At 37.6% G+C, this 22,423-nt stretch overlaps 6 protein-coding genes, 1 long non-coding RNA gene and 1 pseudogene across 8 annotated transcripts in view; 4 read left to right on the forward strand and 4 right to left on the reverse strand.

Annotated features, from left to right (window-relative positions):
• LOC104721092 (heterodimeric geranylgeranyl pyrophosphate synthase large subunit 1, chloroplastic) overlaps positions 1 to 976 on the reverse strand; it is a 2,018-nt gene extending 1,042 nt beyond the window's left edge. Inside the window, exon 1 of the mRNA XM_010438999.2 lies at positions 9 to 976. Coding sequence (XP_010437301.1) covers positions 9 to 794 — 786 coding nt within the window. The 5' untranslated portion in view covers positions 795 to 976. The remainder of the gene's footprint in view (positions 1 to 8) is intronic.
• On the forward strand, positions 1,776 to 3,622 carry LOC104721093 (NEDD8-conjugating enzyme Ubc12). The gene is made up of 6 exons (XM_010439001.2): positions 1,776 to 1,950; positions 2,439 to 2,600; positions 2,691 to 2,799; positions 2,899 to 2,977; positions 3,050 to 3,166; positions 3,249 to 3,622. Exons 2-6 carry the CDS (start codon positions 2,489 to 2,491, stop codon positions 3,384 to 3,386), a joined length of 555 nt encoding a protein of 184 aa, XP_010437303.1. The 5' UTR covers positions 1,776 to 1,950; positions 2,439 to 2,488; the 3' UTR covers positions 3,387 to 3,622.
• Positions 3,691 to 6,058, reverse strand: LOC104721094. 2 transcript variants are annotated; one of them, XM_010439002.1, is made up of 5 exons: positions 5,817 to 6,058; positions 5,089 to 5,386; positions 4,713 to 5,008; positions 4,444 to 4,619; positions 3,691 to 4,343 (listed from the first exon to the last, which is right to left on the reverse strand). In XM_010439002.1, exons 1-5 carry the CDS (start codon positions 5,915 to 5,917, stop codon positions 3,742 to 3,744), a joined length of 1,473 nt encoding a protein of 490 aa, XP_010437304.1. In that variant the 5' UTR covers positions 5,918 to 6,058; the 3' UTR covers positions 3,691 to 3,741. The 2 variants fall into 2 exon arrangements, with proteins under 2 accessions (XP_010437304.1, XP_010437305.1); XM_010439003.1 differs by lacking the exon at positions 5,817 to 6,058 and adding an exon at positions 5,627 to 5,645.
• On the forward strand, positions 6,636 to 7,636 carry LOC104721096. Its single transcript, XR_756905.1, has 2 exons — positions 6,636 to 6,786; positions 7,317 to 7,636. It is a non-coding gene; the product is annotated as an uncharacterized LOC104721096 (long non-coding RNA).
• On the forward strand, positions 10,400 to 12,225 carry LOC104721097 (annotated as a pseudogene).
• On the forward strand, positions 14,205 to 16,314 carry LOC104727544 (UDP-glycosyltransferase 72C1-like). The gene has a single exon (XM_010446641.2). It carries the CDS (start codon positions 14,729 to 14,731, stop codon positions 16,106 to 16,108), a length of 1,380 nt encoding a protein of 459 aa, XP_010444943.1. The 5' UTR covers positions 14,205 to 14,728; the 3' UTR covers positions 16,109 to 16,314.
• Positions 16,191 to 19,929, reverse strand: LOC104721098 (probable Xaa-Pro aminopeptidase P). Its single transcript, XM_010439005.2, has 15 exons — positions 19,706 to 19,929; positions 19,464 to 19,527; positions 19,228 to 19,367; positions 18,708 to 19,115; positions 18,342 to 18,614; positions 18,160 to 18,246; positions 17,999 to 18,063; positions 17,836 to 17,902; positions 17,555 to 17,689; positions 17,378 to 17,458; positions 17,227 to 17,281; positions 17,004 to 17,108; positions 16,821 to 16,892; positions 16,607 to 16,731; positions 16,191 to 16,523 (listed from the first exon to the last, which is right to left on the reverse strand). Exons 1-15 carry the CDS (start codon positions 19,799 to 19,801, stop codon positions 16,356 to 16,358), a joined length of 1,941 nt encoding a protein of 646 aa, XP_010437307.1. The 5' UTR covers positions 19,802 to 19,929; the 3' UTR covers positions 16,191 to 16,355.
• LOC104721099 (probable NAD(P)H dehydrogenase (quinone) FQR1-like 2) lies at positions 20,053 to 22,223 on the reverse strand. Its single transcript, XM_010439007.2, has 2 exons — positions 21,500 to 22,223; positions 20,053 to 20,627 (listed from the first exon to the last, which is right to left on the reverse strand). The coding sequence occupies exons 1-2, from the start codon at positions 22,096 to 22,098 to the stop codon at positions 20,399 to 20,401; spliced, it is 828 nt and encodes a 275-aa protein (XP_010437309.1). The 5' UTR covers positions 22,099 to 22,223; the 3' UTR covers positions 20,053 to 20,398.

Genomic DNA, 22,423 nt, shown 5'->3' on the forward strand with positions numbered 1-22,423 from the left:
ACCGCAGAGGCTTCAAGCAACGCCGCCGTTTTATGCAAATGGATAAACTCCAAATGCTCTAAACCGACGTCGTTTAGATCTAACCCTTCGCTACTAATGTCCACGACTTGACCCGCCACCAACCCTTCTGTCCCGATAGCTTTAGCCAATTCCCCAACGGCTCTGACCACTCTCACGGGAGAAACTTCGGGACTCGTAGCCGACGCTAAATGCTCGAAAGCGAACGAGAGAAGCGCGTCTCCGGCTAACACAGCGACGTCCTCACCGTACACTTTGTGGTTGGTGGGCTTACCACGGCGGAGATCGTCGTTATCCATACAAGGGAGATCGTCGTGGATCAACGACATGGTGTGGATCATCTCGACGGCGCAAGCGGCAGGCATAGCGACGGATTCATCGCCGCCGACGAGCTCACAAGCGGCGATGCAGAGGACAGGTCTGACTCTTTTGCCACCGGCGAGGAGAGAGTAACGCATGGCTTCGTGGATCTTGAGTGGCTCACGGAGAGGAACAGATGAATCCAAAGCTTTGTTGACAGATTCGGCTTTGGTGATGATGTAAGACATGAAATCGAAGGAAGACGATGATGACGAGGATGAGCTTCGGTTGTCTTCTTTCGTAACGACGGATGAGGCAACGATTGATGAAACGGTGCGTTTTGAACGGAGTGAGATGGGTTTAGTAAGGGTCATGAGAGAAGATCTGGATCTGGGTTTGGTGAACACTGAGGAGGAAGAAGAAGAGAGATGATTGTGGTGAACAACAACCCATGAACCTAGAGTCACTGAAGCCATGGCGATTTCTGAAATCGGTGATTTTGAGATTGTTTTTTTTTTTTATATATATATATATTAAAAAAAAAATTGTTTGGTGGAGTAAAAATTAAATCAATAGAGAATTGGATTGGCCATTAGTGAGAAAGCTAGCTACAAGTTACAGATAGGGTTGTGTGTGACGGAATGGGCTTTTCTTAGTGGTGGTGGAGATGACGATGTTTTACCCTTTTTTTAGTTTTTTAGTTTTTTTTTTTTTTTTTTTTTTNGATTGTTAATAATTACTTGTGAAGAAAATATGATGCATTGTTTCTGAAAGGAAAATAAAAAACTGATGATGCATTGTTGTCAGTTTTTGTATATTTTTTTTCTATTTCTTTGCCAATATATACCACAAATATATATATGATTGTTTTGGTAAAATATCAAAATCATTAATTCATAATTTCATATTGGATATAGATGATCACATAACAATTACACTAATTATTAACTATAGACTGATTTTTTTATAATCATATAAAACATTTTTATCTTTATTTTTATTACTTAGTGGATTATCATCTATCACTAAATCGATCCAAAAAAAAAAAAAAAAAGTTAATGTATCAACATTAAATTTCCTATATTAGAAAAAACGTTTAAAACATAGGATCTTTAGTAGAGGACTAATAAAAGTCCACAAAGAAGAAAAAAACATCTCCCACCTAAACAGGTTGGGTTCATCTTTAATTCTTTGTTGGTTTTACACGAAACTAGTAAACATGGTATGAAAAATGCGTACGGGTAAAAAAAAAAGACAAAGTCCCTAATGGAGGGCTCTGACGTTTGATATCTGACACATCTCTGCTTCTTCGGCTTAACGTATTTAATTAAAGAGCGCGCAAACTACCAAAAAAATTGTTGTATTGATACTGATGGGCCTCATGGGCTTTTAACGGGCCGAGATGGAACACAGCAAACAGTGACGACGAGTCTCTCTCTCTCTCTCTCTGATTCAGCGTCGAGAAAAAGCTACGATTTGTGTTTCTCATTTACAGCATTTTTCTCTTTGTGTTTTTTCTTCGTCGTTTAGCTTCCGGAGACGACAATCCGGTGCCTGGGAGAGAAACTCTTTGATTCGTGTGTAGTTTGTTTCGACCTTTTTCGTGTTTTATCTACCGGACCTAGCAACTTTGTAAGCTTCTTTCTTCTTCCTTCATTTTTCTTATTTTGTTCCCTTTTGTTTGATTTGATGGTCTTTGGTGTGTTTATCTTTTGATTCTTCGACCTAGTCTTTGTTTTTTTTTTTTTTTCGTAACTTTCCGATTCTGATTGAAACTCTCCGATCTTTGAACCTGTTAGTAGATTAACTAGCTTGTTGTTCTTGAAAACGCGTTTTTTTTTTTTCATTTCTGAGATTTTGGTGAGAGAGAGCTTTTGTTTTAGGGATCTTCGGATTTGGGATTCTATTATTGCGATGTGTAGTTTGAGATTGTGATTGCTCTGTTTTATATAGTTGCAGTTGTGTTTTTGAATATATATATATATATATCACAAGGAGAGATTTTTTATAACTTCTTGTTAATTTCTTTTTTACAAGTGATGAACTAAGAATCTTAAATTTCAAATCTTTAATCTGACTTGACAATAGAATCAATCATTCATTCTTTGATTTTGTCACAGCTCTGTGTGTGTGTGTGTGTGTGTGAGTTTCGTAAGAGAGGTGAGAAGCAATGATTGGGTTATTCAAGGTAAAGGAAAAGCAAAGAGAACAAGCTCAAAATGCTACTAGAGGTGGAGCTTCTGTCAAGAAGCAATCTGCTGGCGAACTTCGTCTTCACAAAGGTGTTTCTATTGATCTTTTCTTTTGTGTTTCACTACTGTTTTCTTGCGTTTTAGTCTCTTCTTCTTCAAGTTTCAATCTTTTGGGTGCAGATATATCGGAGTTGAACCTTCCGAGCTCTTGTACGATATCTTTTCCTAATGGCAAAGATGATTTGATGAACTTTGAAGTGTCCATTAAACCTGATGATGGTTACTACCAGTTAAGTTTACCTTTTTTTTTTACATCTCATGATCACACTTAAAAAACTTGGTCGCTAACTCATTCGTTTCGCTCTTTCTTTCTTGCCTATTAAAACAGAAATGGTACGTTTGTGTTCACATTCCAAGTCTCTCCTGTGTATCCGCATGAAGCTCCTAAAGTCAAATGCAAAACCAAGGTAGGCTCCTTCTTTTACATTCCTTATAGTTTCCATCTTCTTTTCCTGAATTGCTTGTGTTTTCTTGTTTAGGTTTATCATCCAAATATCGATTTGGAAGGAAACGTTTGCCTCAACATCTTGCGTGAAGACTGGAAACCGGTTCTTAACATAAACACAGTTATCTATGGACTCTTCCATCTTTTCACGGTATATTAGCCAGACAGTTAGATCAAACTAAGCTTTTGTGGTTTTATATTGGTTTCTGAACTCAGTGTTTGTTTCCGCACAGGAGCCCAATTCCGAAGATCCTTTGAACCATGATGCAGCAGCAGTTTTAAGGGATAACCCGAAGCTGTTTGAGACCAATGTGCGGAGGGCCATGACCGGTGGATATGTCGGTCAAACCTTTTTCCCTCGCTGTATCTAACAAGCTTTGGTTCGTCTTCTCAAGCAAAAAAAGATAAGAACCAAACTCTCTATCCGCCATTGTATTGCTTCTTCTCAAGGACACTCGTTTGTTTGTTTGATCTTGTAAAATTACATTCCATGTAAAAGAAACCCTTTCCTTGGATCAAAATCTTGTTCGTGAGAATTTGATTAAGGTGACTGAAAGGAACTGGAAACTCAAAAATCTGGGTTGTATAACATGTTTGATCTTTGTCATTTCTTGGTTCGGTTTCATGCAAGAAGTGTCTGATTTTTTGTGGTTTTACCTCTGGTTTACAAATTGCTATCAAAATCGTCTGTGGTATTAAAAGAATCACAACACGAGCTCATGTCTCTCAGATCATTTCAGTTTCTTTAGAGTTTGCGGTTTTCGCGTTTTCCCGATCTTTTTGAAAAACAAAATGCAACGGAGTGTAACATAGACAACATAGTCCAAATGGAACAGCCATCATGGACAAAAGCCCCTTTGAAAGCGCATCAGCCTCACGAACAGAGGAACCTTTCAAAGGATCAATACCTCTTGCGTCGTACCCAAACATCTTCTCAGACAAAATCCCAACCAAAGGGGCAGCAAAAGATGAGAATGACCCTTCGAAAGCACGGTCAAATGCGTAGATCATTGTACGGTGCTTAGGAGGAACAACTTCCGCAAACATGGGTGCATTAACTGCTGATCCGCACCAAGTTATGGAAAGACCCATCAAGAAAAGAGTTACTGAGAAGATTGAGTAGCTACTTGTGGTTTGTGGGATTACTTTCAGAAGAATAATTGAGAATGGGATTCCCATGAATGCACTGAACTGTGCACACATCACTCTTCCTGAATTTGGATATATCCGTGCCATTTTATCTGCGACTATCCCTCCCATTAACGTTCCTATCGCTCCTCCCGTTGCAAATACCCCAAGCAAAGCCGCAGTCTGGTTATGATCAAAACCTTAAAAAAAAACAAACAAGAAAAGTGGTTTTACATTCAAGATCTCAGTTCTTGATCACTAATGGATGTTCAATACTTTTGTAGGAATTGCCATTTATACCAATAAGCTCAAACCACATTGTCAGAAAAACCATTGCGGTCCATGGAAACGAACCAACAATTCCTTGCACGACGATGATCTGAAAGGTAGGTACTTTAACGACTGATTTTGCAGCTGCCCATGAATCATTCCAAACCGAGGTTGTTGAATTTGTCTTACGAACCATTAGTTCCTCTCTACAATAATTACAAGCAAAAAATAGAAACTCACTCATCAGCCTTTAGTCCTTTTGTCTTACAAATCAGATGACAATGTTGAGATCACATTACCGATCAGCATTCTTTCTCGGGTCAACAACGAAGAGAAAAACAAGTAACCCGATCAGTGCGCTAAGTGTAGCCATCATTATGAAAGCGCAACGCCATCCAGGTATGCCCCAAAACTGAGAACCAGCCATAACAGTTGCTACAACACCTCCTCCTATACCACCAATTGTACCAATGAGGTTCAACAAACCAAAACCAGCTCCTCTGGCACCATCCTTATAACTATCTGCGATGAAAGATTGAAGCGCTGGTATAACAATTGCTAATCCAAACCCATTCACTGCTCTCCATATAGCAACCTAAATAATCACAAAAATATCAATTCAAAAACTTCTAAACAACTTCAAAATATCATATAGAAGAAACAGATGAAAAACACCTGAACGAAGTAGTTGCTGGCTCCAACTGCAGCAGTTGATAGAGCCCAACAGAAAGTACCTATTGCAAGAACAATGGGACGATCATAGGTAATGACAAGAACTCCAGCTAATGGCGAAGCAAGTCCTTGAACAAAGTTTCTTACGAATGTTAAGTAGCCTAAATCTGATGGTCCTGCGTTAAATGCTTCACTCACTTCTTTATAAACCGATGGCAATAGATTCTCGTCTGCTCGTTCCATGATCGCAGCTAAGTTTATTAGAATCAGTGATATCGAAACACCCAAAAACGTTCCTGTTCTGTTCAAGAAACAGAGACATAATAAAGATTCAGAAGTCAGAACCATACATAGAGACAATGAAACAGTAGAGTTAAAATCATCTTTTCGTGATTACAAAACACAACACAACACCATCAAGAAAAAGAAACAAAACTAAACCGATTAAAACAGATCTACGAGACAATCTCAAAAAAAACCCTAGATTCTTAAATCGAATAAAGATAAAACTGAAAAGGCAAAAAGTCAAAAGGGAACTTACTTTATCTTCATGTTGTTAGTACGATNCCATAGAGACAATGAAACAGTAAGACACTAAGACTTAAATCATCTTTTCGTGATTACAAAACACAAACACCATCAAGAAAAAGAAATAACTAAACCGATTAAAACAGATCTGAATCGAATAAAAGATAAAACCGAAAAGGCAAAAAAGTCAAAAGGGAACTTACTTTATCTTCATGTTGTTAGTACGATGATGGCGAGGGAGAACAGACCGGAGAAAATCAAAAGCGACGGAGAAGAAACTGGAGTGAGGTCGAGCACGACCCATCAAAACTTTCCCGATTAAGTATTAACCGGAGCCGGAGTTTGGCTTGTTGGTTGGTTTCTTTAAACTCGGATCTAAAAAAAAAACAATCGTACGTCCGAGAAAGAATTACGATTGAAGACCCGCCGAATATTATTTTATTAATTACAGTTTTGTTTTTAGATAATGTTTTCATTCTTGACGTCATGTTATTTGGATAAGTCAGTTTTAATTAAGGAATCTACATTAAATTGTAATGATGTAGTAAAAAGATCATTGGGCACGAATCGTTAGCTTGGTGGGTGGATCGTTACAGTTACAGGGTAAAGCATTATGGTTACGTTACTCTTTTATTAAACGGTTCACACATTAGTGTGCATAACCGGATTGTTTCATCTGATTTCAATATTTCTATAACCGGATCTCTACAGTACGTGTTTATGTCGTCACGGGTGACGTCAATCGGAACGTTATGTAAAAAGTCAAAAAAATTGAACGTTACGTAACAGTAACTTATCTGACCGTTAGATAAAAATTTGTTGCTTTTTAAAAATTCTTAATCACCCAAACGGTAACTTATCTGACCGTTATACATTTTGAATAATTGCCGAACGGTAATTTCTGATTTTTTCAATTATTTTATGCTTTCACTCAAAACGGTAACTTATTTGACCGTTACATAACAGTCTCTATATATACACCACCATCTCCCTTCTTTCAGACATAACAGAAAAATCTTCTTACTTATTCTGAAACTCCTCTACTCAAATGTTCCAACACTCTCTGTTTTATTTTTGTGATGATCTGTTCTACTTACGACTCTCAAGCTTATCCCTGATTTTCTCATTCCCCGAGCCGAGCGACTAACCATAAGAGACATATCACCCTGTAAGGTAACGTTTTTGGTCTGATTCTTTGTTTTCTTTGTTTAAACTACAATGTTCTCATAATTTTGCATATATTTTCTCTTTATGGAGTTTTATAAAATAAATAGTTGAGATATATTATATATATTTAGGACATCAAAAAATACTCATTAAGACTATAATACGATTGGAGTTAAATAATGTTGTCGTTTTCATTAATTTGCATGTAGGTGTTAAGGAATGAGAACAAAAAAAGTTACAAAATGAATTCTAAAACTCCGTTTTGTTTGCTTTTTTAGGTAATCTCTCGTGGGTCGTTTCTTTTGTTAGAGGACTCTTAAAAAAAGAAGTATGTAATTTTGGACTTCATGTAATTTGTCACATGTATATTCTACTTTTATTTAGGCTCGATTTTTTTTTTTAAGGGCGTTATACAAGTCTGAAATCTACATACTTTTTTTCGGCTTAAGTGTATTTCTGGATTAATAAACACAATGACGAACATGTAAGTTACTGAAATACTTAAAGGGTAATTAATTGTTCGGCTGATTTTGCAGTTTATGAAGAACACTAACTCGAATGGAGAGTGTAAATGGGAAGGTGATCCACCCACTCATATTCAAATTGTTTGAAGGCCCAGACGGAGTAATGACATAGTCTAAATGAACCTTATGGGAATGGCATACTTTGATTGAGAGTATGAGATGTGTGACGTACGATTGCTTGTAAGAGATGTCATGATAGGTGTGTGTATGTGCAAAAATGTAAAGTGTGGGACGTATGTATTTGTAAAGATGTGTATATGTACTTGTTGTATAGATGAATGTGTAGGATGTGGAGGTATAGATGAATGAAAGGATGTGTATAGATGAATGTATAGGGTGTGCATGTGGATGTGGACGGCGCCATAGATGTGTATTTGTAAAGATGTGTATATGTACTTGTTGTATAGATGAATGTTTAGGATGTGGAGCCGTGGAGGTATATGTATAGAGGAATGATAGGATGTGTATAGATGAGATGAATGGATAGGTGCGCATGTGGATGTGGACGGCATAGACGAATGTTTAGGGTGTAGGGTGTGTGTATAGATGATATAAATGTATATAGGGTGTATAGATGAGATATTATGATGTGCATGTGGATGCCATAGATGAAGGTTTAGGGTGTCGGTGTGTATAGACGAGATAAATGTATATAGAGGTAAATCGTGATTCGTGAAACATATATCGTAGGGGGAGGATGTGGATGTACTGTAAGATGAAATGATATCGCGCATCAAACGAAAATTATCCACAACTTCTCCACAAATTTCCGTAAGATGAAAATTATGCCAGTCGTTTTACCGTTAGAGATATATAATAGTAGTTGTTAGATCTAAAATATTAATAAAGACAAAACAAAAAGTAATATAAAAATTAAATGGTGGAGAACAAAAGATGTATAGTTTTGATGAGAAAAATTAGTAACCGTGTTAAAAACCATAATATCTCACATCAGAAACACTCAAAATTTTGTAAAAACCATTGTGACTTTTGATACTAGATTTACACACCAGTTAAATAATCCAAGCAATAACTGTAGACCATACTAGTTTTTTTTTTTTTTGGTCAAACACCATACTAGTTTTACACATCAAATTTAACATGCATAGCCGCAAACCGTTTTGTTCTATCGTTTCCATACACAAACATGCCCAAACTCTAATGTTCACATAGTACCACCGGTATCTTTTAAAAGGAAAAAGATGTACAAATGATGTAGCCAAAAAACAAACCGAAAATTTTACAACGAACAAATAAATTAAAAAACGCAATAAACACAAATATTGAAAAAAGAACGATTAAAAAGTAGATTAAATGTACGTGACCACGCCGTACAACTTGAGATTCTCCCCACGTGAATGATCTGATCCAAACTCACTGACAGATTGTTTTTATTTCCTTGCATCACCGATTATACTCTTATTAAGTTATAGTTGCATTTTGTTTTAGATTTCAAAATTTCAATAGAATAAAGTAGTAGTACTAATATACTTCATAATAATTGTCCAAAAATTGTATAATATGATTGGGTTTGCAATAATAATTACAACTGATATATATAGTTTAATAAGATTGTGAAAATATATAAGAAAAGAGTAAAATAGGAGTTGTTAAATAATTAGTAGTATTAATGAGTTGGCTTAAAAATAATAATGGCATGAGGAGGAGTCACCCCAGCTGGGTGATTCTGCTTCCTGTCTTTTTGCTCACGCCTAACGGAGCCGCACGTGCTCCGACCACGATGTCCAATATTGGTTGTTTGTTTCCCTACTAATCTCTAGCATATTTTTTTTGTTTGTGACTTTTACACTACAATTCCAAATATAACCTTAATTAAGTTAACACAATACATAAAATAAAATAAAAAAACTAAAACAAATTATTTATTCAATAATTGAAAGTATTCTTCTCTCGCTTGATAATATTAAAGAGTCACTTTTCTGTTTTCAACTTAGATTCATGTTATATCATCTAAACAAGAAAATCGAGATACGAACATACAATAATAACATGATCAATCCATCATGGGTATAATTCTTTTTTAGTTTACCAGAAAACTCAAATGATGTCGCCGTGTTGGATCCCCTGTACTTGAGAGCAGCAAGAGCGTATGTATGTGTTGCTGCTTCTTCGCTATCATATCCAATGTGCTCTCGTATTTACTCTTGAAACAGTTGAGATTTTTTCTCACCAGATCAATCCCATCCCACAAATCTCCTCTAACTCTCTCTCCTCCCTCTAGCTTTTTTTAGTAAAACAAAAATTGATCTATAGTTTAGAGAATTAGAACTTACCCAGATAAACTGATGAAATTGTAGATTGGGCAGTAGGTAGAGTTGCATTGGGTTGTAGTATCGATTGCATGGAACAAGATCTCCAATATCTACTTCAAAGACCTTTTGTTTGATTATTGTTGATGGTCAGAGGTCGTAAAAAACGAGAGATAAATACATCAAAATAAGATGGTTAATTGATGTTATTTGTGAGGTTAAAATTGTCAAATTACAAGGGTTCTTAATATGCGTGAAACTTTCTAAAACGTCAACTAAATAAAACTGGAGGGAGTATATATTTTGACAAAGATGAGTTTGGGAATAATAAAATCATAATTTGTTTGTAAATTTATTGAATCTCCACCAACATGACCGTTTTGAACAAAATATATTTTATATATATAAAAAGAAAATTGTGTATGAGTTGTGTATATTCTATTCTCATGCAATTCTGTCGTCATTTAAAAAAAGAAAGTTTGACACCAATGCAAAATTATTATCGTATCCAGTTTTATTATTCTCACAACGCTTTTTGTGCCAAAAACCAAAAATAAAAACACATAATTTATTTTAAAAAAAAAATATATATATATATATATATATAAAAAAGATACGAATTCAATGAACAAGAGAGGAAGGAGAGGGGAAGAAGGGGACCACAGCTCGTGCGTTACAATTAATTGGACACGTGTGTAAGCTGACTTCCAAAAACACAAAAAAACCCCACGTGTAGACACGGATCGCACGTGCGGAGACAAATGAAATTAAAATCGAAAAAAAAAAAAAAAGTTACTAATAAAATTAAAACAAAGAAAAAGCTTTCTTCTTCATCTTTATATCTCTCTCTCTCCCTCGTGCGCTACTCTGACAAAGACTTCAGAGAGAGACTTCAGATAGCTTTTTTTTTTCAATGGCGGCCGGAGGAATAGGAGGAGTAGGTGATGGAGGAGGATCTTCAGGACGAACTCCGACGTGGAAAGAGAGAGAGAACAATAAGAAGAGAGAAAGGAGGAGAAGAGCTATCACTGCTAAGATTTACTCTGGTCTTAGAGCTCAAGGTAACTATAAGCTTCCTAAACACTGCGATAACAACGAGGTTCTTAAAGCTCTTTGTCTCGAAGCTGGTTGGATCGTTGAAGACGACGGCACCACTTATCGCAAGGTATCTTCTATTATTAATCTCTCTCTCTTCTCCGATTTCAATTTTTTTTTTTTTTTTTGAATTAGATCGGAATCTCAGCTTTCCTTTGAAATCATTCAATAGTTCAATTCACTTGAATTGCGATTTAGAATTGAGTTCTTACTGTTCGATTGGGTTGAATTTTCAAAAAAATTCCCCAATTTTGGTTACTAACGATTTTGAGATCTCGTCTTCATGATTAGATTTGTTGGTTTCTGCTTTAGATTTAGCTAATTCTATAGAAGAACAATTAGTATGATTATTGCGAAATTTGGGGATTTCTCTTAGACTAGAGCTCAATCATTGACTTTGACGTTGAACTTTTGTATATCATGTAGTGTTAGATTTTGATTTATATAGTCTTTAGAGTTACTAAAAATGGTTTGGTTCTTGAATTGTGTAAAAACAGGGTTTTAAGCCACCAGCAGCAGCATCAGATATGTCAGGGACACCTACAAACTTGAGCACAAATTCATCAATCCAACCAAGTCCACAATCATCAGCTTTTCCAAGCCCTGCACCTTCTTACCACGGAAGTCCAGTCTCATCTTCATTCCCTAGTCCATCTCGCTACGACGGGAACCACTCCTCTTACCTACTCCTACCGTTTTTACACAACATCGCTTCTTCTATTCCTGCAAACCTCCCACCTCTTAGGATATCCAACAGTGCGCCTGTGACTCCTCCGTTGTCTTCTCCTACTTCTCGTGGTTCTAAGCGGAAACTCACTTCAGAACAATTATTACCAAATGGCGGCGGGTCTTTACACGCTTTGAGGCATCCGCTTTTCGCTATCTCAGCTCCATCTAGTCCTACTCGTCGTGCTGGTCACCAAACACCACCTACGATACCTGAATGTGATGAGTCAGAGGAGGATTCGATCGAGGATTCAGGGCGGTGGATTAATTTTCAATCTACGGCTCCTACTTCACCAACGTTTAATCTTGTTAAGCAAACATCGATGGTCATTGATATGAAAAGATCAGATTGGGGAATGAATGGGAGAGGTGCAGAGTTTGAGTTCGAGAATGGAACAGTTAAGCCTTGGGAAGGTGAAATGATTCATGAAGTTGGCGTTGAAGATCTTGAACTCACTCTCGGTGGCACTAAAACCCGATGCTGAATAAAAAATCAACCCATGAAGAAGTCAGAGCAAATCTTGTGACCATAACAGAGCAAATCTTCAGCATTGTACAGTACATTGGAGCCGGAGCTTGCAAGAGCCGAGGATGGGTCAAAAAGGGTCGAACCTCTTAACATACCGTTTACATTCACCGTTTATACTTAAATTGTCACTGTGATGATGGTGCATTAAAATGTTCTTAGAGATAAATAATATGGGGTTTGTTGATCACAGGATAAAAGATTGGGTTTTGGGAAAGATAAATTTGTAGAGAGAACTTAATAGTGTATTAAGCTATTTTTATCTTTACAGATATAGTTATTATGAAAACCATTTTGCTTTCCAGTTTTTTTTTTGGTTCTGAATTATTTGTTGTTAGCTTAGTTTGTTTTGTCAAGTTAGGTGATGATATAAAAGGAAAGCTCCACGAGCGGAAGATAATGGACCCCTACCATGTGGTCTGTCTTTTTTATATTATTTGATGGGACCTAAACAACTAAACTACTTCTAACAATTTGCACTTATATTATAATTTTTTTGTTTGTATTTTTAGTTTAATACTATATACCCCTATTGTTGTTATTATCGCATGTTGTATTAAAAACCTTTTTTTGTTCCCTATTTGTCGTAATTGGACGATACATGACATTTTCATTGCCCATTTGATGAGGGAACTACGAGATGACCCACGTTGGGTCCACGTGAGGCACTCGAGGCTGGGTTGCTTCTTTTTATATATAGTTATTTAGTTTGGATCTAGTAAAATTTTGATGACCAAAACAAAATAATTATTGATAATTTTGCTACTTTGGTGGTGCGACAAGTGATACGTCAGCTACAGGTCATGAGATTGCACTTCGTAGCTTTGTCCAAAATAAGGTAAAACAAACAAAACACATCTTGATACATGTTTCTATGTCTAGCTCATCTCATCAAAACACCATCGTAACACGCAAAACAAACGACGACTCAAACACAAGTAGTTTAAGCAATGAATAAACATTGCATTTGTTATATATTAGGTCTTACTGTCTTGGTACAGAGTATAAACGTTACATTTAGGGGAAAAACAAATTAAATCAAATTTCAGTTCAATTAGTAATGATTCCTAAGTATATGTTTATATAATTTGGGGTTACGATTTTTCAATCCGTTTTAAATAATTTATTGCATTGAGATGTTCCTCCATTTCGATAACTGCAATCTCAATCTTCTCTATATATGATTCAACACAAATCCGTCCAATCACCAAACACATTTCTCACTTCACCAATTAAAGAAAGCAAATTACTATGGAACTTCACGGAGCTCTAGTTGCTAGTCCGGGCATGGGCCATTTCGTACCCATCCTAGAACTCGGCAAACATCTCCTGAACCACCACGGGTTCGACCGTATCACCGTCTTCCTAATCACAGACGATGTCCCACGGTCGAAATCCCTAGTTGGAAAAACGTTAACGGAAGCAGGTCCCAAATTCGTGATCAGGTTTATTCCACTTGATGTTTCGGGTCAAGACATGAGTGGTTCACTTTTAACTAAACTAGCAGAGATGATGAGGATGGCAATACCCGATATCAGGACTGCAATTATGGGGCTAGAGCCGCGGCCTAGGGTTTTCGTAGTTGACTTGTTGGGCACAGAANAGGCCGAGGAAGGTCAAAAAGGGTCGAACCTCTTAACATACCGTTTACATTCACCGTTTATACTTAATTTGTCACTGTGATGATGATGCATTAAAATGTTGTTAGAGATATATAATATGGGGTTTGTTGATCACAGGATAAAAGATTGGGTTTTGGAAAAGATCAATTTGTAGAGAGAACTTAATAGTGTATTAAGCTGTTTTTTATCTTTACAGATATAGTAATTATGAAAACCATTTTGCTTTCCAGTTTTTTTTTTTGGTTCTGAATTATTTGTTGTTAGCTTAGTTTGTTTTGTCAAGTTAGGTGATGATATAAAAGGAAAGCTCCACGAGCAGAAGATAATGGACCCCTACCATGTGGTCTGTCTTTTTTATGTTATTTGATGGGACCTAAACAACTACTCTAACAATTTGCACTTATATTATAATTTTTTTGTTTGTATTTTTAGTTTAATACTATATACCCCTATCGTTGTTATTATCGCATGTTGTATTAAAAACTTTTTTTTGTTCCCTATTTGTCGTAATTGGACGATACATGACATTTTCATTGCCCATTTGATGAGGGAACTACGAGATGACCCACGTTGGGTCCACGTGAGGCACTCGAGGCTGGGTTGCTTCCTTTTATATATATAGTTATTTAGTTTGGATCTAGTAAAATTTTGATGACCAAAACAAAATAATTATTGATAATTCTTTTCATTTTTCTTCTGCTACTTTGGTGGTGCGACAAGTGATACGTCAGCTACAGGTCATGAGATTGCACTTTGTAGCTTTGTCCAAAATAAGGTAAAACAAACAAACACATCTTGATACATGTTTCTGTGCCTGGCTCATCTCATCAAAACATCATCGTAACACGCAAAACAAACGACGACTCAAACACAACTAGTTCAAGCAATGAATAATAGCATTTGTTGTATATTAGGTCTTATTGTCTTGGTACAGAGTATAAACGTTACATTTAGGGAAAAAAACAAATTAAATCAATTTTCAGTTCAATTAATAATGATTCTTAAGTATATGTTTATATAATTTGGGGTTACGATTTTTCAATCCGTTTTAACTAATTTATTGCATTGAGATGTTCCTCCATTTCGATAACTGCAATCTCAATCTTCTCTATATATGATTCAACACAAATCCGTCCAATCACCAAACACATTTCTCACTTCACCAATTAAAGAAAGCAAATTACTATGGAACTTCACGGAGCTCTAGTTGCTAGTCCGGGAATGGGCCATTTCGTACCCATCCTAGAACTCGGCAAACATCTCCTGAACCACCACGGGTTCGACCGTATCACCGTCTTCCTAGTCACAGACGATGTCCCACGCTCAAAATCCCTACTTGGAAAATCGTTGACGGAAGCAGGTCCCAAATTCGTGATCAGGTTTATTCCACTTGATGTTTCGGGCCAAGACCTGAGTGGTTCGCTTTTAACTAAACTAGCAGAGATGATGAGGATGGCATTACCGAATATCAGGTCTGCAATTATGGGGTTAGAGCCGCGGCCTAGGGTATTCGTAGTTGACTTGTTGGGCACAGAAGCTTTAGCTGTGGCTAAGGAGCTTGAGATTATGAGGAAACATGTTCTGGTTACTACCAGTGCTTGGTTCCTAGCTTTCACGGTTTATATGGCGAGTCTTGACAAGGGTATATTGTTTAAGCATCTGAGTAGCATAGGAGCATTGCCTATACCGGGATGCAGCCCGGTTAAGTTTGACAAGGTTCAAGATCCGAGTAAATATATTCGGGAACTGGCCGAGTCTAAGCGAATTGGAGCTGAGGTGATAACTGCAGATGGGGTGTTTGTGAATACGTGGCATAGTCTGGAGCCAACGACTATCGGGTCATTCTTGGATCCAGAGAATCTTGGTCGGGTTATGAGAGGTGTGCCGGTTTACCCTGTTGGACCGCTGGTTAGAACAGCAGAACCGGGTTTAACGCACGGTGTGCTGGACTGGCTTGACTTGCAACCCAATGACTCAGTGGTTTATGTCTCTTTTGGAAGTGGTGGGGCACTAACCGCAGAGCAGACGAACGAGCTTGCTTACGGTTTGGAGCTGACCGGCCACAGGTTTATTTGGGTCGTCAGACCACCAGCCGAAGACGACCCATCAGCATCAATGTTCGACAAAACCAAGAATGAGACAGAAACACTCGAATTCTTACCGAACGGGTTTCTAAACCGGACCAAAGATATTGGTTTGGTAGTCCGGACATGGGCTCCGCAAGAGGAGATCCTAGCACATGAATCAATTGGAGCGTTTGTGACTCACTGTGGATGGAACTCAGTTTTGGAGAGTATTGTGAACGGTGTGCCAATGGTAGCTTGGCCGTTATACTCAGAACAGAAGATGAACGCGTGGATGGTTTCAGAGGAGCTAAAGATTGCGTCGCGGCTAAACGTTGCAGATGGGATTGTAAAGAAGGAAGAGATAGTTGAAATGGTAAAGAAAGTGATGGATCAAGAAAACGGAAACAATATAAGAAAGAATGCTAAGGAACTGATGAAGACAGCAGAAGAAGCTCTCAAGAAGACTCACATTCCATCTGCTTACTTCATCCAAAACTAATATGCAAAAAATATGACAATTTAAGAATAACAAAATCCATAAATGTAATGTTTTCTTTTATGCGCCAAGAAGATATAGAGAATGTTCAAGAACTGTGAAGCTTGTAATAACAAAGACGTGTGGTCAAGAAATAGGAGCTTTGAATGCAAACAAAGGAAATAGTAATGACTTGAATGTTTTGGTTTACTAGTGAGAGAAGTGAAGAAGACATTAATAAACATCTAAATAAGAGAAATTTGGGAGGGAACTAAGCCGATACACTTACAGGTTCGGTAGCTTTCTTGAGCCATTCCATTTCGGTCTGGTTCATAAACGGGGCCAAGATGTCTTTGCAATTCGAATGGTATGTGTTTAACCAATCGATCTCTTCCCGTGTCAACTGGTCTAGATTGATAAGCTTCACTTGATACGGTGCCTGGAAAGAGAGAGATAGAGAATAACTCAGATATGCATGTTGATAAGAGAACCAGAAACAGTTAAGAGACAACGAGCAAGTACCCAAGTGATATGCTCGAATTGCAAGTATCCCTTGTCGCCAAAATTGAATTCTGTCTCAGCATCATTTACAACAAGCACATTCTCCAGCCTAATACCAAAGTTCCCGTCTTCATAGTAACCAGGTTCTGCAAAATAACAAAAAATCACCAGGCTCTTAGAATATGATCAAGGTTAACCGAACGGGAGAAATACCAAGCTTTTGTTGCAGACGGACCATCTGTTACAGTCATGGTAGCTTGGAGTGGTACATTCCTAGCACTCGGTCTGAAACTAACTTGGTGAGGTCCTGCATAGTCCCAACACATAATTTCGCAGTAAGTTAGTTGATACTTAGAATTCCAAAACGATTATTGTTATACAAGAAAGAGAGAACAAAAAGAGGTATCTCATCACTTGCCTTCATGAACGCAAAGGTAAGAGCCGACTCCATGACCAGTACCATGTCGATAATCCAAGCCATACTTCCACAAAGGAGCTCGAGCAAGAATATCAAGAGTATAACCTGTAATTTCGGATATAACCAATTTGACATATAACGGAACAATAGTTAAATTACTCTTCCTTCAACACGAAGTCTCAAGTTAGAAAAAAACTAAAGTAACGGAGATCATATATTTTACCGTTTGTTCCTTTAGGAAACCGAGCATTTCCAAGTGCAACATGACCCTTGAGCACCTAAGATGCAGCACATTACATATATTAGCAAATTTGGTTATACGAAATAAGTATGACCGTAGTCTTCATAAGGTTATCATCTATAAGTACACATACTGCGGTATAGCACTCCTTTTCATGAGCTGAAGGTTTTCCAAAGTGGACTGTTCGGGTAATATCAGTTGTTCCATCAAGATACTGCACAAAGACATCAGTATAAATATGTCAGAGCAAAGAGTTACAATTAGATATAAAGGAAGCTTATAGTATATACTCGAACCATTTGATACAAACCTGTGCTCCTGAATCACATAAGTAAATTTTGTCGGGGTCCATCTCGGCACATGCTTCTGGCTCCGGTGAATAATGAATAATAGCAGCATTTGAACCAACCGAAGATATAGTAGGAAAGCTTAAACCTCTAAAATGCTGAAACCACATGAAGAGCAAGAGAAATGCGATTCACATATGAGTTGATTTGAAACAAAGCATTTGAAACTTTTTGAGATACTTAAACAAACGAACGATAGAAGAAATAATTCTAACTTTTTAATATGTTTATATGTAAACATTACCTCTTTTGCAGCTCGGAGACTTTCTAGCTTATCGCTCACAGTCACTTCAGTAAGCTTAGAGGTCTCTCTGTGTATTAATTTTTTTCTCCATAAGCAAAACTCATTACGGAATGAACTATGGAAATAAGTAGAGCAAGATCAAACAAAGGAAAAAGATGCTTACGAAGGCTTCTTTTTGTTTGCTTCAGCTTCCAAGAAGTATCCAGAGGCTCCATAGAGCTCCTGCATCTGTGGTTTCACGAAGATGAGTGTTCATAAAACAATCACAGATATCATAGTATTAAAGATTCAAAAATATTATTACTGTTCATAAAGATTCAATACCTGTTTATCGAGCCAAACAAGGTACTGGACAACAGCTGCACCATCACGAACATGTGCCTTCTTGATCCCTTCGAGCTCAACCGGATTCTGACATAAGTGAGATGAAGCAATATATAAGTAAACAGAAAAAATCAATGAGACGCTAAGATAGGTCACCAATACCAAAGTGCATTCATGATTACCTTCAAGGCTTTTGAGAGGGATATAGGAGAAGGTTGCAGAAGAACCTTATCAGCATCCAATTTTGAATAAAGTGCATAACAGCACGAAGCAGGATCCACCCATAATCGATCAGGCTGGTCAGAATCAATCTCCATGTCCTTTGTACCCTCGGTTTGACCATTCTTAGAGGCAAATGAAGAAACAAGTCGATCCGAAGCAAGCAATGACACATCTGAGATCACATCTGTGTACTCCCGGACTTCAATACCGAGCCCTTTGAAATAAGCATTTGCCTTCATAACAAATTAGAATATCCAGAAGTTACAAAACAAGCTAAAAGCACAACAATGCATATTACCGAAACAAAAAAAAAACAGAAGCCTGACCTCATCAGATACTTTCTTTTTGTCAACATAGAGAAACGCAGAATTGGTTGTAAGAATTGCAAACGCATGAACAACTGGACAATAAGCGACATCAGTTCCACGGATATTATATAGCCAAGCAACCTCATCAAGAGCAGCGATGACCAAACCACGCGCACGCTCTTGCTTAAGCTTTGTCCTCAAATCTTCCAATTTATCAGAAACAGAACGGCCAGCAAATTCCAAGGGATGAACAACAACTGGACTCATCTCAGAAGGTGGACGAGTCTTCCAAACTTCGTCCACAAGATCAGTTGTTGTGGTGATCAGTTTCTGATTCTTCTTGGCAAAAGATTTCCACCATCTATTCGCGGTATCTATCGAGACACACCATGAATCAACACCTATATTTGCCTCTTCAGGTAGATTCTACATTGTCCCAAAAACAAAACACATACCAAAACCAAAAAAGCTCAATGAAACACAAAGATCAAAGAAACATCTCAAAAATTATAGATCATCAGCAATTTGTAAGACTCACATCTGACATCCAAACTTCAACAAGAGGATCTTCACCCATACGCATTAGCGTCCATTCGTCACTAAGCTGTTGCAATGCTTGCAAGAAGTATCGACCATCAGTCCAAAGCCTTGCTTCGTTCTTCGTGATTAGTGCCAAACCTGTATATATAATCAATCCGCGATCAAATTCAGAATCTCGATCAAGGATTCAATTAACGATTTACGAATCTAGAACAGTACAAAACAGAACCGGACCTGCACTTCCACTGAATCCAGACACGAACTCACGCCGTTTGTCTCGTGCTGAAACATACTCGCTCTGAAGTCGATGGAAATTGAAAAACACGATTCGAATTAGTTACAATATAAAAAATCGGAACTTTTCATTAGAATCTATGAACAAAACATGATTTAGCAGTAGTAGAAGTATAATCCAGTAATCAAAGATCGGATCATGAATCAAAACGGGGCAATTCAATTCGAACAATCAAAAATACCTGGTGATAGTCTTCGGAAGGGACAACCAAAGCGTCAAGAGGAGGAGAGTGAGAGGCCATCAGTGACCTCAACGAAGAGAGAGTAGTCTCGGACATGGCGACGTTTAGAGTTGAGAGAAGGATTTTGCCTGCTTCGGTATTTGATATGTCTCGAGGACGAACACAGATGCAGCTGCAGATAATAAAAGTACAGATAAGATACAACAGTTGATTATGTTTTGTACACAAGTTATTAACTTTACGTCTGCTGAGGAATCCTAATGGCTGACGCAACTATACCTAAATATATTTTTCCTATGTTTTAGCGATCTTTGTGAATTATAGTATTTTCGTAAGAATAAAAACTGTTTGATAATAACAACCAACAACTCCAATGAAAGAAATATATTTTTTACAAGAAAAAAATTATCAAACAAATATTTATTTTATGGAGAATAATGAAGACTCGAGAGACAAATAATAATCAAAAGAAAAAAAAATATAACATGTACACACAACCATTAACGTAAGAACTAAGAACCATATGATGATGATGATCCAAGGTTCTTGGATAATGGCGAAACTTGAAAAAAAAAACACTCATAAAAGAAAGAAATTATGATGAAACTGAAAAAAAGGATATTTTTTTTTATGTGACGATTATTTAGCGGGAGGAGGGATTGAATAAAGAAAAGAAGCCAATTTTGTTTTCATTTAAGATTGAGCAAGTCTCTTGACTATTGCAGCCATGTAGTTTCCTTGATGTTCAGCAAGAGCCAGTTCTGTTTCTGTTGCTTCTCTTGACCCATCACCAGCAAACACACCTGCTCCATAAGGAGAGCCTCCACGGATCGAATCCATCTTGAACATTCCAGCTCCAAATGTGTAGCCTATGGGTACGAATAGCATCCCGTGATGCACGAGCTGTGTGATTGCTGTCCAACTGCAACAAACACCACATGGAATCAGCTCAAGTGTTCTAACTGCAAAATGCTTTTATGATACTGAAGCATACGAATTATTACCATGTGATGCAAGATTCTACACTTGTCAGATACTCTCTAAAAGTATATAAGAAAGTGCAAAAATATTTGTGTAAAGCAATCAAACTTATATCACAGAAGCCAAGTTGACAAAAAGAAAATGAAAAAGATGGGAATCGATTCCGTAAATCTTGGAGAGTAAAACAGCTGAAGGTACCTCTAAAGAAATACAAATGATAACTGAAGAATCTGTCACAGATCTTAAAGAACACATGCAAATTCATAGAATGCAACGCTCTCATGTCTAGCAATTTTAACACTTTTGGTGCTGAGAAAGTGAGAATCTTATCTAATAAACTTCATAATACATTTTCTCATAAACTTCCCCTTACTACATCGAACACCAACCTAGCACAACGTAATCCTATCATACCAACAGAGAACAGGGTACTATTCAATGCCAATTTCAATTGAGTTCTGAACAAAAACTTCACTTAGAATCCCTAGAATTGAATGGTACAAGTTAAGCCTTACGAACGCAATTAAACATCAAACAAGCAAAATTCACCAGAAGAATTAATTAGCCATCTCAGAGAAATTTTCCTCAAAAGTACAAGACAAAGTCCTGACCACAACAAACTTAAAAGCATTAGCAACTCCCACCTATAAACATAACATTCAAGGTTGCATTTATTTCAAATTGTTACTGACTCAATCATGATTATAGCAATTGAATACTTTGTACTGCCAAATTCAACTACTTCAGAGTTTAAGAGAACCAAATGCCAAATGGTATAAGAGAGAGAGAGAGAGAGAGAGAGAGAGAGCTTACGCAGTAGTCTCTTGGCCACCTCCTTGAGTACCAGTACTGACAAAGAATCCAGCAGGCTTACCAGCGAGACTCTGCTCTTTCCACAACGATCCCGTCGAATCGAAAAACGCCTTCATCTGCGCAGCCATACAACCATACCTAGTCGGGAACCCAAACAAAAAACCATCAGCCGCCGCCAATTCCGCCGCCGTGATCTCCGGAATCTCAAAATCCTTAGCCGGCGCCTTCATCTGGTCAACAACCTCCTGAGAAAGCGTCTCGGGGACTCTGTAAAGCGTCGCCTCCACTCCTTGGACGCTATCCACTCCTTTCTTCATCCTCTTCGCCAAACTCTCGACGTGTCCGTACATCGAGTAGAACACGACGAAGATCTTCAGCGGTGACGAGATCTTAGCAGCATCAGCAGCGGAAGACGTTGTGGTAATCGCCGGCGTAGTTGTTCCAGCAGTATTCGTGGCCGTCGTTCGATCATCGTCAATTTGGATCGGAGCATTATTAGTAGCGTCGTTATCATCGATTCCGGGACCATCGCCGGTGGTGGTGGTGAGTGACGACGGCTTCTTCTTCTTGCTCGGAACACATCCGCCTCCTTTCCCCATCGAGAATCTTTCTCCCCAAAATCTCCGTCAACGATAATTCGATTAATTAAAATTCAAATAATATTAAAAAAAAAAAACAAATCAGCTGTAAACACTTAATTTATTTAATCACGACTCTTTAAGTGAAGATTTAACAGTTTACATTATCTTACTCACAGGTCTTTTAAGACGGCGCCGTATCTGTCACTGTCATATGTTGTTGAGTTGATTATTTGTGGGTCTAAGACTTATAAGGGAGTCCAACGTTTGAACTATGTTTCATAATGGGGCTTACAAGAGATATTGGGCCGTTTATGTTTGATAGAAACCCCAAAATAGTTGATTC

Source organism: Camelina sativa, chromosome 11 (genome assembly GCF_000633955.1).
Source record: "Camelina sativa cultivar DH55 chromosome 11, Cs, whole genome shotgun sequence".
In the NCBI taxonomy this organism is placed as follows: Eukaryota; Viridiplantae; Streptophyta; class Magnoliopsida; order Brassicales; family Brassicaceae; genus Camelina; species Camelina sativa.